At 49.0% G+C, this 14,272-nt stretch overlaps 2 protein-coding genes across 2 annotated transcripts in view; one reads left to right on the top strand and one right to left on the bottom strand.

Moving 5' to 3' along the window:
- SCCPDH (saccharopine dehydrogenase (putative)) overlaps positions 1 to 756 on the top strand; it is a 61,990-nt gene extending 61,234 nt beyond the window's left edge. The window contains exon 13 of the mRNA XM_024739102.1: positions 673 to 756. The gene's annotated coding sequence lies outside the window, so the exon portion shown is untranslated. The remainder of the gene's footprint in view (positions 1 to 672) is intronic.
- The window catches only part of LOC112395663 (kinesin-like protein KIF28P), an 80,404-nt gene that overhangs the window by 19,305 nt on the left and 46,827 nt on the right, over positions 1 to 14,272 (bottom strand). The window contains exons 10-16 of the mRNA XM_024738993.1: positions 12,330 to 12,436; positions 10,779 to 10,869; positions 8,937 to 8,991; positions 7,744 to 7,867; positions 6,576 to 6,720; positions 1,225 to 1,343; positions 475 to 582 (exon numbers count right to left, since the gene is read on the bottom strand). Of these exons, the coding sequence (XP_024594761.1) occupies positions 475 to 582; positions 1,225 to 1,343; positions 6,576 to 6,720; positions 7,744 to 7,867; positions 8,937 to 8,991; positions 10,779 to 10,869; positions 12,330 to 12,436 (749 nt within the window). The remainder of the gene's footprint in view (positions 1 to 474; positions 583 to 1,224; positions 1,344 to 6,575; positions 6,721 to 7,743; positions 7,868 to 8,936; positions 8,992 to 10,778; positions 10,870 to 12,329; positions 12,437 to 14,272) is intronic.

Genomic DNA, 14,272 nt, shown 5'->3' with positions numbered 1-14,272 from the left:
CTTCCTGACAGTGAGCAATGCCACAAATGGGAATGGACCAGCCAGTGGAGTTTACGGCCTCTTCCGGCGTCTTAGTGAAAGTGTGGATTTTCTCATTGCTCAGAACGGCAGCTCTGTCTCTCTCGGGCACTCGCACGAACACCACTATCAGTTGGACACACTCTCAGGCTCCCTTCTGGTTCTAAAGCTCTGGAGTCATGATAAAAATAAGCAGAAAGCATGGGTGGGAAAGCCCGTGGGTGGGAAAGATCCCAGGTCTTGGTGCTGTCGGGGAGAGACGCCGAGGAGGGGATCACGGAGAGGGTCCCCGCTCCCCAGAGGCTGTCCCCCAGAGCCCCACTCACACTTGGAACCTGTCTGGCCCCTTCGCTGGGTCTCCACAAGCTGTAGCAAGTAAAACTAACCTGCCTCCCTAGGAAAGCTCCTCAGAAACTCTTTGTGGAGTTCACACCTGCCCCCAAGGAGCAGCCTCACCTGACGAGTCCTCTGACTGGTCACCTTCACCATGACCTCTTTTTGTAGGTCACAGCCCCTGGAATCTGACGACGCTAAGTTCTTCACTTTCAGCTCCATGTTAAGTCCCTGATAAGAAAAAGACTTCTCACTAAATAATCCTACTTTCATCAGCCTATACCATCTTTGAAATTTATTTTTCATTCTCTCCATGCTCAGGCTTCCTAAAAGAAGATGGTCCACCTCTTGCTCCTTGGAATTCCCATCAAGAGAAAAGCCAAAGCACCAGAATTTCTCAACACTATTCTGGAACTAACACGTGTAGGCCTCACCAAAGTGACTGAATCTCACGCAAGTTTCCCGATGATTGGGATCCTGTGTCACCAGACAGCGAATGCCAGCCCGGGCCTCCTCTGTGGCAGAGAAGCCACCAGCGTGCCTGCACCCAGAGAGGGCCTCTGGAGGACAGTCTGGGGTGGGGTGGCCATGGCAAGCTAATGTTGGTCTGGGGTCCTGGTGGTCCCAGAGCCGTGGGGGCCAGAGGTGGAAGGAACGGACTCGAGGCTGGGACTGGGGAGGCCCGGGTGTTGGCTGAGGCCCTGTCACTAGTTCACTCTGGGGTTTTGGGCAAAGCACCCGCCCTCTCCAGGCCCACGTGTCAGGCGTGTCTACACCATGAAGCCAGTGCAGGGCAATGGGAGTGAGGGGTGCATTGAACCTGTTCTCTGAGGTCCTTTCTGGAGCTGGGATTTTACCGTTTTCTAGCCTTACCTTCTTCAGCTCTTCACTCATTTGATTTGCTTCTGCAACCAGTGGCATCAGTTTGATGTAGTCCTGGAACACAGCCAGGACACTGGGGTCTGCCTTGCCATCCCCACTGTTCACAGCACCTAGGAAAGATCGGAGAGGAAGGGAAAGTCACTCACTGGTTCTAGGATACTTTTCAGCCATGAATAAATTTACACACTCCTTGGTTCCTTTATTCAGTCGTTCATTCAACTGTTCACCAAATGTTTACATATTAAAATTACAAGCATGTAAAAGAAGAGATACATGTACATGCATAACTGAATCACTTTGCTGTAGACCTGAAACTATCGCAACATTGTTAATCAACTACGCTCCAATAGAAAATAAAAAGTTAAAAAAAATTACAAGCGGGCTTCCCTGGTGGCGCAGTGGTTGAGAGTCTGCCTGCCGATGCAGGGGACACAGGTTCCTGCCCCAGTCCGGGAAGATCCCACATGCCGCGGAGCGGCTGGGCCCGTGAGACCCGGCCGCTGAGCCTGCACGTCCGGAGCCTGTGCTCCACAATGGGAGAGGCCACAGCAGTGAGAGGCCCGCGTACCGCAAAAAAAAAAAAAAAAAAAATTACAAGGATGTAAACAAACAAAGAAACAAACAAAAACCAAGAAAGAAAACTAAGTGAGGAGGAGAGGACACTGCCTGGCTTTACTTAAGCAATTGCTCCACTTAACCCAAGAATCTCAGGAGCATTGTGACAGGAGGCCTTCTGCCTCCAGTTTCCCATCTTGGTCTCAGGGTCCTTGACCCAAGGAGGCTCCACACTCTCCAGGGAGGTGGCTGGGGCAGGAAGAATACAGTTGGCTAAAGGAAGGTCTGGGGATTTCTCGAGAACCGCAGCTGGCACAGAAGCAACCTGTTCTTACTTCTGCCTGGGGTGGCTTGGAGGAGCGGATCACGGAGATGAAGGGTGAGCCAATCCCCCTGCCAGACCTCAGTTGGTGCTGCCTTGTGCCAGGAGCTCTCAACTATGTAGGGATTCCCTGCTCTGAGGTCTGACTCCCCAGAACCGCCCAGCAGCCGCCTTGCTGAGGACCTATAGTCTTTGCTGGCGCTGAGCACCTTCAGCCCAGCGTCCGGGGCTTGTTCGACCTCATTGTGCTGCCAGCCCGGGGCTGGGAGGGCAGGTGTGCCGTCAATTTATTTTGCTAAAATTCTGAAGAAAAATCTTTGGTATACGAAAAAGGGAGGCACTATTTTGCACATATGTAGGCACACCCCACGAGGCACACCCCACGGCTCTCCAAGCATGGGTTTATAAGGCAAGTTCAGGCAGGGCACGCGGGCTGGAGAGAAGGTACCGGCACACGTGAGACGCTCCTCATTTGGGAAGCCCAGCACAGCCAGAGACCTCAGTGGAGCCCAAGCTCAGGTGGCTTCCAGGGGCCCTGGTACCATGGCCTCCCCTGAGGGGAGTGAGCCGGGGCCTGGAGATGGGAGGGGAGGTAAGGTGGTCAAGAGCCTCCATCTGAGGCGAGGGAAGAGACGGACAAAGGAAGATGCCAGAGCTCCTGAATGCTCCTACGGACGGACGAGGAATCCCAGGTTGTTGGGCAGTGGAGGCCGGGCTGAGAGGATAAGGGGAGCCTTTGACTCAGAAACCTAAGGCTGTAATTTATTCTAGGCTAGGATCTGGTTTTTGTTCATCACCGTCTCTCCAGGCTCCCAGTCAGCATCTTTAGCTGTTGGGCCGTAGCTTCTATAGGCCCAGAAGGCCCCTGGGTGGGGCTGGGAGGTGAGTGGGGAGGACAGACCCTAGCCTTCCCTGCCCTGGGGGGAACCCGATGTCCAGGCATGGGCCTCCTGGGGCAGGGTGTTCTCGGACAGAACAGAGCAGGACGTGCCCACATTTGGGCCCTAGGTCATGCACGTGTGCATGACTAAGCTTCTGTGTGGGAGCTGATCTGGTTAATCTCATTCATCATTCATTCAACAAACACTTACTGAAGGCCCATTGCTAGGCCGTTATCAGACTCTGGGGATTCAGAAGTGAACCCGCTCTCGTCAGCTCTGTAAGGACAGGGCATTTCTTTGCTCACTGCTGGATCCCCAGGGCTTAGAACCACATCTGCCACATAGTAGGAGCTCAGTAAATACTTGTTGAGTGAAGGAATATATAAGTGAATGGGTAAACAAGAGAAAAGAAAAATCCCAGCTAGAGCTTATATTCTCAGGTGGACAAATGAATAATAATCAAACTAATAAATAAAATAATTTTAAAATGTGATGAATGCTAGGAAAGAAATAGAGTTAAATAAGAAAGAATAAACAAGCGAAGCCAAGAAAGGGGAAGATCTATCTGACGAGGTGATTTTTGAGCTGAGAGATGAAAGACGAAAATGAGCCAAAGACGGAAGGAAAAACAAGCAATAAGTGCAAAGGCCCTGAGGCAGAAGGGGCTTGATGTGTTGGAGGAGCAGAAAGGAGACCAGTGAGGTTCAAACTGGGGTGAGGAGAGAGTGGTGTGAGATGCGGTTGGAGAGAGAGCATGAGGTGGATCATAAAGGGCCTTCAAGAACGTGGTAGGGAGTTTGGGTTTTATGCTAAGAACACTGAGAAGTTGGTGAATATTTTGCAGCCCGAGCGTATCATGATCTGATAAGTTCAGAGACGACTACACTCTTCAGGTAAGAGAAGATGATGGCTTGCACTGAAATGGTGGTACAGGAGGATGGAGACAAGGCAGACTGGATGAAGACGTGAGGGAAAGGAGGAGGCCTAGATTTTTGCCTTGAGCAGTTTGCCAAGATGATAAGTCCTGGGAATGAGAACAGGCTTGGAGTGAGTGGGGAGTCAAGGCTCTGTTTTGGACACTTTCATGTTGAGATGCCTGTGAGTCATGCAAACAGAGATATCAAGAAGGCAGCTGGATCGGGGTGTCAAGAGATATCAAGGGACAGCAAGAAGACAGAGGAGCTGAGGGTTGTCAGCACAGATGGCACTTAGAGCCACCGAGAATGATGAGAGCAGAGTGGGGAAAGCATCCATCTAGAGAAGAGTCCCAAGGTCCAAGCTCTGGGGCTCTCCGAATTTCAAGATGGGTTAGATGAGGAGAAGCCAGGAAAGGGAATGTGGAAGAAGTGGCCTAGAAGAAAACCAGGAGAACATACGGTTCCAAGAGTCAAATATTTCAAAAAGGAGAGAGGGCTCAACTGCGTAAGATGTTGCTGAGACCTCGGTGAGATGTGTGCAGAGAAGTGCCTGCTAGATCTGGAATGCAGAGGGATCAGGGTCAGGCACGAGTGGGACAGAAGCCAGACTGGAGATGAGAAAATGGAAACAACTTCCTAGTTTTCTATAAAAGGGAACAAAAAGAAATATGGCAGTAGCTCGAGGGAGATGTGGGTCTAAGTGTTTGTTTTTATGGTGGAAGATAGTGGAGCATGTTTGCATGTGATAGAATGACCCATGGAGAGCATTTAGTGATGCAGGAGGGTGAGAGGAGGGGGCTCTTCAGAGACAAATGCTTGAGAAGGTGAGAGGGATGGAATCCAGAGGACAGATGGAGAAAATGGGCAAACATACTATGTTCGCCCACCAAGAGAAAGATAAAAATAAACCCTGTGGTATTGAACTGGAATTGGAGGTATTACTAACTTATGGTTTTACAGAATAGGTGAAGCTATAATATGTGTGTGGGAGCCATGTATCTATACAGCAGTTTGCACACATAGTCCCAGATCTTGATTTATAAATGTCCTTCTCCACCAAAAGGAATCAGGGTCCTTGGAGAAATGACTGACACCATAGCTGGGACTGAGAGCCCACGAGACAAACCTGGAACATTTTTTGATGCCAGAAAGTAGGCTAGTGTTTAAAGAATGAGGAGGAATGTCAGGAAGACACAGAATCCAGCTTGAAGGGGCTCCCACTGGCCAAATCCAGGACAGTTTGCACATCAAAATAAATTATGAAAGCAACAGCTTATAACTTATGGAGTAAAACAGGACTCTATGAGCTCACAGTGACATAAATAAATGAATAAACAAATAAATAGGAGAGCAAACATTTCTTATAGTAACATCGTTTCAAATAAAGGTAGAAGAAATGGTGGAGCTAGAAATTCACCATTTGACAAAAATCTTACTAATCATCCAATGATCAAAGGATGATGAAATTAGTGGATGAAAGTGTGATGAGGTATAAGATACCTACATATCAAAGTCTCTCCCCATAAAATATTTATTAATTAAAAAGATGCGACTAGTCATTTTACCGCGGAGAAACCTGGCAGACACCCCCCTAACCAAGTGATCACAAAAAATGGACAACCTGACACCATGTGCCTTCTGATGTGAGGCCCAGAGGCTACAACGTCACTTTGCTGGCATTCCTGCCAAAAATGTATCACCCCAGTCCCATCAGGAGGCAACATCATAAAAACCCAAACAAAGGAACATTATACAAAACAATTGGCCTTTAGGAAGTATACAATGTGGTATTGAAGGATAAAGGAGCATCGTGTCTGCAACTTACTCTGAAATGGTTCAGGAAAAAAATTATATATACATATGTGTACATATATATACACATATACATATATAATAAAGCAAATGTAGTAAAATATTTAAACAGGAAATCTGAGCAGAATGTGTTTGAGAGTTCAATGCACTACTCTTGAAACTTCTCCGTACCTTTCAAGAAATGTCAGTTAAGAATAACCCACAAAATGCTTGCCCACCTTGGCAAGGGGCTCCAGAGAACTGGGGCTAAAGGCGTCTGAGCTCAAAGACAGGCTGGCTGACTCTTGGCCAAGATGCTTTGGGAAGTGTGCCCATGAGAGAGCCACTTGGTGACCACGGAAGAAAAGGTTTCAGGGGCAAAAGGGAGAGCTGTCAAGACGTCATATAAAGCATGGAGATAGGGCCAAAGGATGACTTCCCTTTCCTAGCAGAGCCCATGTAAGGAGCTTCCGGTCCCCCAGGGGGCTGCAAAGGGGGCAGGGGGTACCCTCAATACTGACTACTGATTAGGGCCAGACTCTGAGCCGTTAGATGTTAATTCAGACTGGCACACTGAAATGAATTTTTGTCCAGGAGAAGATTATCCCCCTGAAGGCATGAATTAGCCGTGCCGGACCCAGCAAACGCATTTCAGCATCTTCCCATCCCAGTGCTGTAGCCACTCTCTACTCCTCGAAACAAATCTTTGACGTGTGCTCACTCTGTATGAAAATCCTATCTTTACTTTTCTAAACATTGTATTTTGACACAATTAAAAGATTATTTTCTTAGGGAAGGCAGGAGAGCACACAGTGGAAGCAGCTGCTTTCACATCCGCCCAAGGAAAATGCCAGCAGTCAGGCCCAGGCTGCTCACCGAGCGTGTCCACACTCACTCCCTCCGAAGCCACTCTCTCCAGCTGGAAAAAGTCATAATCAAATCTGCTCAAGTCCTCACTGCCTCGCTCTGAAGGAAACCCGATGTAGAGGTAGGCGCTGTTGGATCCCAAAATAATTCGGTCCTAGGGAGGAGAGAGCGGGCTCGGAGGGAAGAGGCCAGAGGAGGTGAGCCAGCTCCTCTGTGTAAATCCTGAGACCCTGTTTATCCCCCAAACAGGAAAGAGACCCATAAACGAGGAGGGGAGAGGGGGCCTCTTGCTTTTTCGTGCTTTCACTGACTCCTTCCTTTATCCCACACTCTCCACCAGGCGCTGAGAGTCGGTGGGGACCGGGCAGACCCATCCCTCCCCTCCGGGACTTGACGAACTAACGATGTAATCACAGCCCAGCCCATGCGGGATGCTGAGAGGAAAAGGGCGGGCCTTCCGCAGAGTGTATGGGGCCTAATTTACACTGGGGATTAGAGAAGACCTCTTGGAAGGTGCACTATTTAAGGTGACACGTCAAGTGTGTTAAGTTTCGGCGAGGCTGAGAAGGCCGCTGCCCACCGGAGCCTGGCACGTCTTGAGCATCCAAGGGGTCGTGTGACCGAGGGAAGCCCAGGCAGAGCAGTGAGGCCAGAGAGGCAGGAGATGGGCCGGCTCCCTCGGGTGTCCTAAAAGGGAGGTCATCGAAGGATTTCCGAGAAAGGGGTGGCCTGCTCCAGTGTGCTTGTCTAAAAGGCTCTCTGTGGCTACAGGTGGAAGAGGGACTGGAGAGGGGCCTAAAGCCCCTGTGCTGCTGGGACTCGGGCCGGGGTGGTGGCAGGAGACGGGGAGAGCCCGATGTTGGCAAGGGGCTGGCAGTCCCTCTCCACGGCAGGTTTCAAAAATCTAAAAAGTCATACGGGGGTTAGAGCTGGAAGGATTTTGGCGATCACCTAGTTCACCCCTCTCTGCTTTATGGGCGAGGCCCAAGGAGGCGAAGTGACTTCCCCAGGACACACGGGGAGTTAATCTCAGGTCTCCTGAGCCCACAGCTGTGACCTTGTCATCACTGTGACGCGTAGCAGAGGGACATGAGGGCGTTAGCTCCCAGCCCTGCCCACCTCCCTCCAGCTCTCTCGGACAAACTTAGAAACCCTGTGGCTCCGCAGCAGAGTTTACCAAATGCTGCAGCTTCGTCTTGGTCGTGATGGGCACCCCGTTAACGACGACCTTGCATTTGCCGTGTGGAGTCACCGTCACTTTACCATCTGAATTTGTGAAGGAAGCGTGTTTATCTGAAATTCTAAAAGGATAAGACTGTGTCTAAGAGACCAAATAAATTACGATTTTAGTGAACAGTTTAGATCGTTCTTTGTCATTTGCACAATCAGGTAAGCCCTACAGCTGCCAAGGAAGCCCTGTGGGGCTCCTGTGTGCTGGCTCAGTGGGTGGAGATGGAGAGGTGGGTGTGAGGGACTCTGCCCTCCAGCGGGGAGACAACAAGGCAATCATTTCTTAGTGGAACCCTGCCCCTCCCCCACCCCAGTACTAGATCCCTCAGGGGTTGCACAGGCCTGTAGGATTGAGAGGAGGGGAAATGGAAAGATAGGTGTTTCAGAAGAGACACTTGGAAGGTGACTTAATAATGTGGCCACATATCGCTGAGAAGTTTAGGTCTGGTTCTTGGTCTTTATCTATACAAATCCAGACTTGAGATGTTACAGGATTTGGGGTCAGTATCAGAGGTGTCAGATTGGCTGCCCAACAGACGTCATCTCTGTGCCCTGAATGACCAGCTTCCTGGCTGTTGTAGAATGTTCCCGGACTCCTTGGCTGTCATGGAATGTTCGGGAAGTCGAGACACACAACCACCACCCAGAGCCCTTGTTTGCCTGGGGCTCAGGGGTCCTGTGGGAAGGTTTGACCCTCAGCTCATCTGGAGTTCAGCCTTTCCAGACCTGTGTGTTAGACTAGGGTCACTGCAGGAAGTGCTCTGGAAAGGGAGATGAGGGGGTCCCCAGGAACAATCAGAGCAAAGGGCCTGGAGGCCAGCGGTCAGGGTGAGTTAGTGCCCACAGGTCCCCCGCCTCCCCTCTCCACCCCCCTCCCAGCCACCAACACACACACAAACACACACATACACGCATCCCAGGTGGGCTCAGGAGGGCTGAGGTGTGTCGGGGAGACTGGTCAGTAAGGTCCCTCTTTGTAGGGGCTGATTGAGTCTATTGACTGGAAATCTTGTCCTTGGTTGTCCGGCAGGGTCTGTGGCCTGGCCTAAGGACGACTGGATGAATTCTGAGAGTCTCCTCTGGATGCAGTGGTCACAATTCTCTAATGCTGGACAGAGGTGCTGGGTCACGTCAACTTACCCCAAACCTTGAAGAGTGATGGCGTTTGAAGCTGCCTGACCAGCATCACACGAACCTGAAAAGAATTACGGTAAGTTGTTTTCAAATTTTTTCAGAATTTGACATTAGTAAGTTAACATGTTTGGTGTTTGGGAAGTGCCATATCCTCTCCAATTAGATCACGTGAAGGGATTTTTTCACTGTGATTTTCAGTCATGATGGTACATGGACATCACCTTGCCTTGGGGATAACTGTTCTACTTTCTACCTTTTTTGTGATGTTCCTAACTTTCTGTTTGTTTGTTTAGGAAAATATTTTTTATTTAAGAATGTGTCATTTATGTTAACATTTAATGGATTTATTATTGTTATTTTAAATGAATTTTTATTAATTTTTATTGGAGTGTAGTTGATTTACAATGTTGTGTTAGTTTCAGGTGTACAGCAAAAAAAACCAGTTATTTCAGTCATGATGGTACATGGACATCACCTTGCCTTGGGGATAACTGTTCTACTTTCTACCTTTTTTGTGATGTTCCTAACTTTCTGTTTGTTTGTTTAGGAAAATATTTTTTATTTAAGAATGTGTCATTTATGTTAACATTTAATGGATTTATTATTGTTATTTTAAATGAATTTTTATTAATTTTTATTGGAGTGTAGTTGATTTACAATGTTGTGTTAGTTTCAGGTGTACAGCAAAACAAACCAGTTATACATATAAGTATATCCACTCTTTCTTTAGATTCTTTTCCCATATAGGTCGTTACAGAGCATCGCGTAGAGTTCCCTGTGCTATACAGCAGGTTCTTATTAGTTATCTATTTTATATATAGTAGTGAGTATGTGTCAACCCCAATGTCTCAATTTCCTAACTTTTTTAAAGTTCTACCTTCTTCATGGGAATTCTGGAGGAAGAAACTGTTGCATCTGGGCCTTAGGAGACCCACTGAAGCCTGGGCACAGGGAAGGCCCTGGTCTGTGAAGCTCAGTGACTGAGCCCAAGGACAGTGCTGGGAGCATCACACCAGCCTCCTGGGGCTGCCCCCTCATTCAGCCCCCACTGCCGTCCTGCACGAGCCTCTCCGGTCCTGAGTGTGCACAGGGCTAGGGTGGGAAAGCCAGATGGGACTAAATACTGGTGCCATTTTCCAGTGGATGAGTGGATCAACAAAATGTGGTACACACATAACATAGAATATTGTTCAGCCTTAAAAAGGGAGGAAATCCTGACACAGGCTTTAACATGGATGAGCCTGGAAGACATTATGCTAAGTGAAGTAAGCCAGACACAAAAGGACAAATACTGTAAGACTGCACTTATACAAAGTACCTGGAATAGTCAAATTCATAGAGACAGGAAGTAGAATGGTGGTTGCCAGGGGCTGGGGGAGGGGCTAATGAGGAATTATTGCATAAAGGGGACAGAGTATCAGTTTGGGAAGACAGAATCAACCTGGAGATGAGTGCAGGTGAGGGCTGCACAACGCAAAGGCCCTTAATGCCAATGAACTTTACGCTCAAAGACGGTTAACACGGGGAATCTTCTGTTATGTGTATTTTTTTTTTTTTTTTTTTTGCGGTACGCGGGCCTCTCACTGTTGTGGCCTCTCCCGTTGCGGAGCACAGGCTCCGGATGTGCAGGCTCAGCGGCCATGGCTCATGGGCCCAGCCACTCTGTGACATGTGGGATCTTCCCGGATCCGGGCACAAACCCATGTCCCCAGCATCGGCAGGAGGACTCTCAACCACTGTGCCACCAGGGAAGCCCTGTTATGTGTATTTTACCACAAAAAAAAATCAAAAAGAAAAAAGGGGCAGGAAGCATAAGCAGGACCAGGGCAGGTCTAGAGGAGTGAGTACCAGCTTCGATGAAGTGCTTGAGAACCCCCGTGAGCTGCGGGTCTTCATTGACGTTGAGAAGGTGCGGGAAGGTCTTCATCATCTGCTGCTCCTGGAGGAGAAACAGAGAGAGGACTTCCTCGCCAGACAGGGCAGCACAGCACAGACGGCAATGTTCCTTCCTATCCACTGCTCCTTGGAGCTGTTTGTCTGTGCATCCCGTCAACTCACCCCATAAAGCAAACCCAGAGGAGGAAAGTGTGACCAGGGGCTTCGCTGACAGAGCGGGTGCGATCCTGGCAGGTCAGCGGTCGGGGGCCTGCATTCATCCCGTCAGGACTGTTGCAAAGCACAGCCGGTTTCCGACTCTGTTCACCATTCCCAGCTGCTCTCGCGTGGTTCCCTGCACTTTGGTTTCTACCCCTGCCGTTTCTTCAGGCCCCCGGCATCCCCAGCTGTCAGGAGGCCCCATTCTGGCGCTCCGCCTGGGTAATTCTTCCTGGGTTCCACTAAACCATCTGCCCTACACCTCATTCCCCCAAGTCCTTTGGCGAGCTCATCACCCATCAGGTGTTGATAGCAAAATGGGGCCTATTGCATTGCCCTCTCTTGGTTACCAAAATGCGCTTCATTTTTTAATACAGGTGTTGATTGGTATTGCGGTTATAGAGGTCTGATAGTCAAGCAGAACTGGAATAAGCTATGCAGGCACAAGGAAAGCTCTTAAATCCTGAAGTTCTCATAAAGAGTAAAGAAGATGAGAGTCCTTCTGGTTCTAACTGTCCATACAGAACAGAGTCCTAGGTTCTTCACTCTGGATCCTACTTGACCCCTGCAGCCAAGGGTCACAAACCCAGGTACCCCTTACACAGGATGTTACTTTCTTGGCCCTTCTGGCTGCTGGGTGCAGCCATATTACACCCACACCTCTAGAGTTCTTGGACCCTAACTTAACCTGACCCCCTGCTGCCACAGACCTCCACCCGACTCCACTCCTTCCGCCTGGAGCTCACATCTATTCTGGCGCCATGAGCCCTTTGGAATCTGGACTGGACCCCTCCCACCACTTCTAAAGTCCTCCAGGGCTGGCCCATGACTTTGGAGTTTGTCCAGAGCCTCGTGGCTTTGGGGAGGAAGGTCATGGGAGACAGGGCATCTCCCTGGCCCAGGTACAAAGTTCACACCCCAGCCCATTTATGATCTGGAATTGGCAGTGAATACCAGATACGTGGTTCAGGGTCACAACTCACAGACCCCAGAAGACAACCATATTCCTCAGATCCTCCCCAAATTCTAATTATCCACAGCCTTGAATTCTATCCTCAGCCTCATGGCCTCTTTGCTTCCTTCCCTTTCATGCCCTGTCATTCTCTCCCCAACTCTGCCAATAATTTAATTAAGTCATACATCACATATAACATGTCACATTCACATATTATACATAATACACCTCACCCCGATTATCCACCTGGCATCAACCCAGGCATTGGCGCTTGTCTGGGTAAGGGGCAAGGCCACCCCCACCCCCCCCGCCAGGTTGCCACCCTCGGCAGGTAGAGGTGGTGAGCTCACCTGGGCAATGGCCACGTAGTACTGCTGCCATTCGCTCCGGGCCTGCTCCAGCTGGTGCACCCAGCTCAGCTGATCAGTGGGAGACCTGAGCCAACAGGCTGGCAGCTCTGGAAGGAGGGAGATACTTTAAGCAATTTAAGGCCAGTTTAAGGTCTGCAGTGTCAAAGGTGAGGCACAGAATGTCTCAGTCAAAACATGGCACTCTCAGTAGGAGTGGGAAATAGAACTGCACTGACTGCACTTGGCAAGTTCTATAAAGACTAGGATATTCACTGCAGCTCTATTCACAACAGTCAAGACGTGGAAGCAACCTAAGTGTCCATCCACAGATGAATGGATAAAGAAGATGTGGTACATATATACAACGGAAGGTTAGCCAAAAAAAAAGAACGAAATCATGCCATTTGCAGCAACATGGATGGACCTAGAGATTATCATACTAAGTGAAGTAATCAGAGAAAGAGAAATACCATACAATATCACTTATATGTGGAATCTAAGAAAATAGCACAAATGAGCTTATTTACAAAACAGAAACAGACTCACAGACATAGAAAACCAACTTATGGTTACCAAAGAGGAGAGCTGGGAGGTGGGAGGGGGATAAACTAGGAGTCTGGGATGAACATATACACACTACTATATATAAAATAGATAAACAACAGGGACCTACTGCACAGCACAGGGAACTATACTCAATGTCTTGTAATAACCTATATGGGAAAAGAATCTGACAAATAATATATATACGTATGTGTAGGTGTATAATTGAATCACTTTGCTGTGTATCTGAAGCTAACACAGGGCTGCCCTGGTGGCGCAGTGGTTAAGAATCCACCTGCCAATGCAGGGGACACGGGTTCGAGCCCTAGTCCGGGAAGATCCCACATGCTGCGGAGCAACTAAGCCCGTGCACCACAGCTACTGAGCCTGCGCTCTAGAGCCCACGAGTCACAACTACTGAGCCCACGCGCCTAGAGCCCGTGCTCCGCAACAAGAGAAGCCACCGCAATGAGAAGCCCGCGCACCGCAACAAAGAGTAACCCCCGCTCGCAGCAACTAGAGAAAGCCTGCACGCAGCAACGAAGACCCAACGCGGCCAAAAATAAATAAATAAATATATTTAAAAAAAGAAACTAACACAACATGGTAAATGAACTGTACTTCAATAATTAAAAGAAAAAAAAAGACTAGGATCACCTCTTAATTCATAGGAAACTAGAGCAGGGAGGTCCTTTGTAGGAGGAGCAGTGAAGCTCAGCAATCTGTTTTTTTAATCATGTGGGCATGTGAGAGCATTTCAGGGCATTCCTGTGAAGTCAGGGGATTCAGGAAGAATCAAAAATTTATCTTACCTTGTTTTTCATGCGTTCCGTGTCTGTGCTTATAAATAACGGGAATTAGATGCTATATTTAGGTGAACATCCGCATGTCCAGATTTTAGAGGTACGGAGATTTGTGACAGAGCAGAGTCATGCCTGGACCAGATGTGGGCACAGCCTCTAATTTAGGAAGTGCGTGGTTGAGTCTGAAGCCTTAGTGAGTCAGGACTTGGGAACCCAGAGATATGCCAGATGGGGCCAACCTGTCCTCGAACAGAACATCCATGGGGGCAGCCAGGTGTGTGTGCATGCGGGAGCGGGTTGTGGTTGGGAAGTGTTGCCACCGCCAGACAGAGAGCCCGTGTGGCACGAGGGAGCCTGGCCGGGCAAGGGGAACGGCTACCAAGGGCCGGACGATGACAGTGGGGGCACACTCCACTAAGAGCACTGAGCGCAGGGCTTTCAGACCTTCTGGTCTGGCTGTTTTGATGCTGAACGCTTTTATCAATTCTACTTCAACAGTTTTATATTTTGCCCTTTCCATCCATACCATTCTAAATTGTTCATGGGCATAAAATTACACACACCTCATGCTGCCACGCTGAAATCTCAGGCCTTCAC

This window comes from Neophocaena asiaeorientalis, unplaced genomic scaffold (assembly GCF_003031525.2).
Source record: "Neophocaena asiaeorientalis asiaeorientalis breed wild unplaced genomic scaffold, Neophocaena_asiaeorientalis_V1.1 scaffold347, whole genome shotgun sequence".
Classification (NCBI taxonomy): Eukaryota; Metazoa; Chordata; class Mammalia; order Artiodactyla; family Phocoenidae; genus Neophocaena; species Neophocaena asiaeorientalis.
The sequence above is the reverse complement of the archived record's forward strand: the minus strand, read 5'-3'. Positions and strand labels throughout refer to the sequence as shown.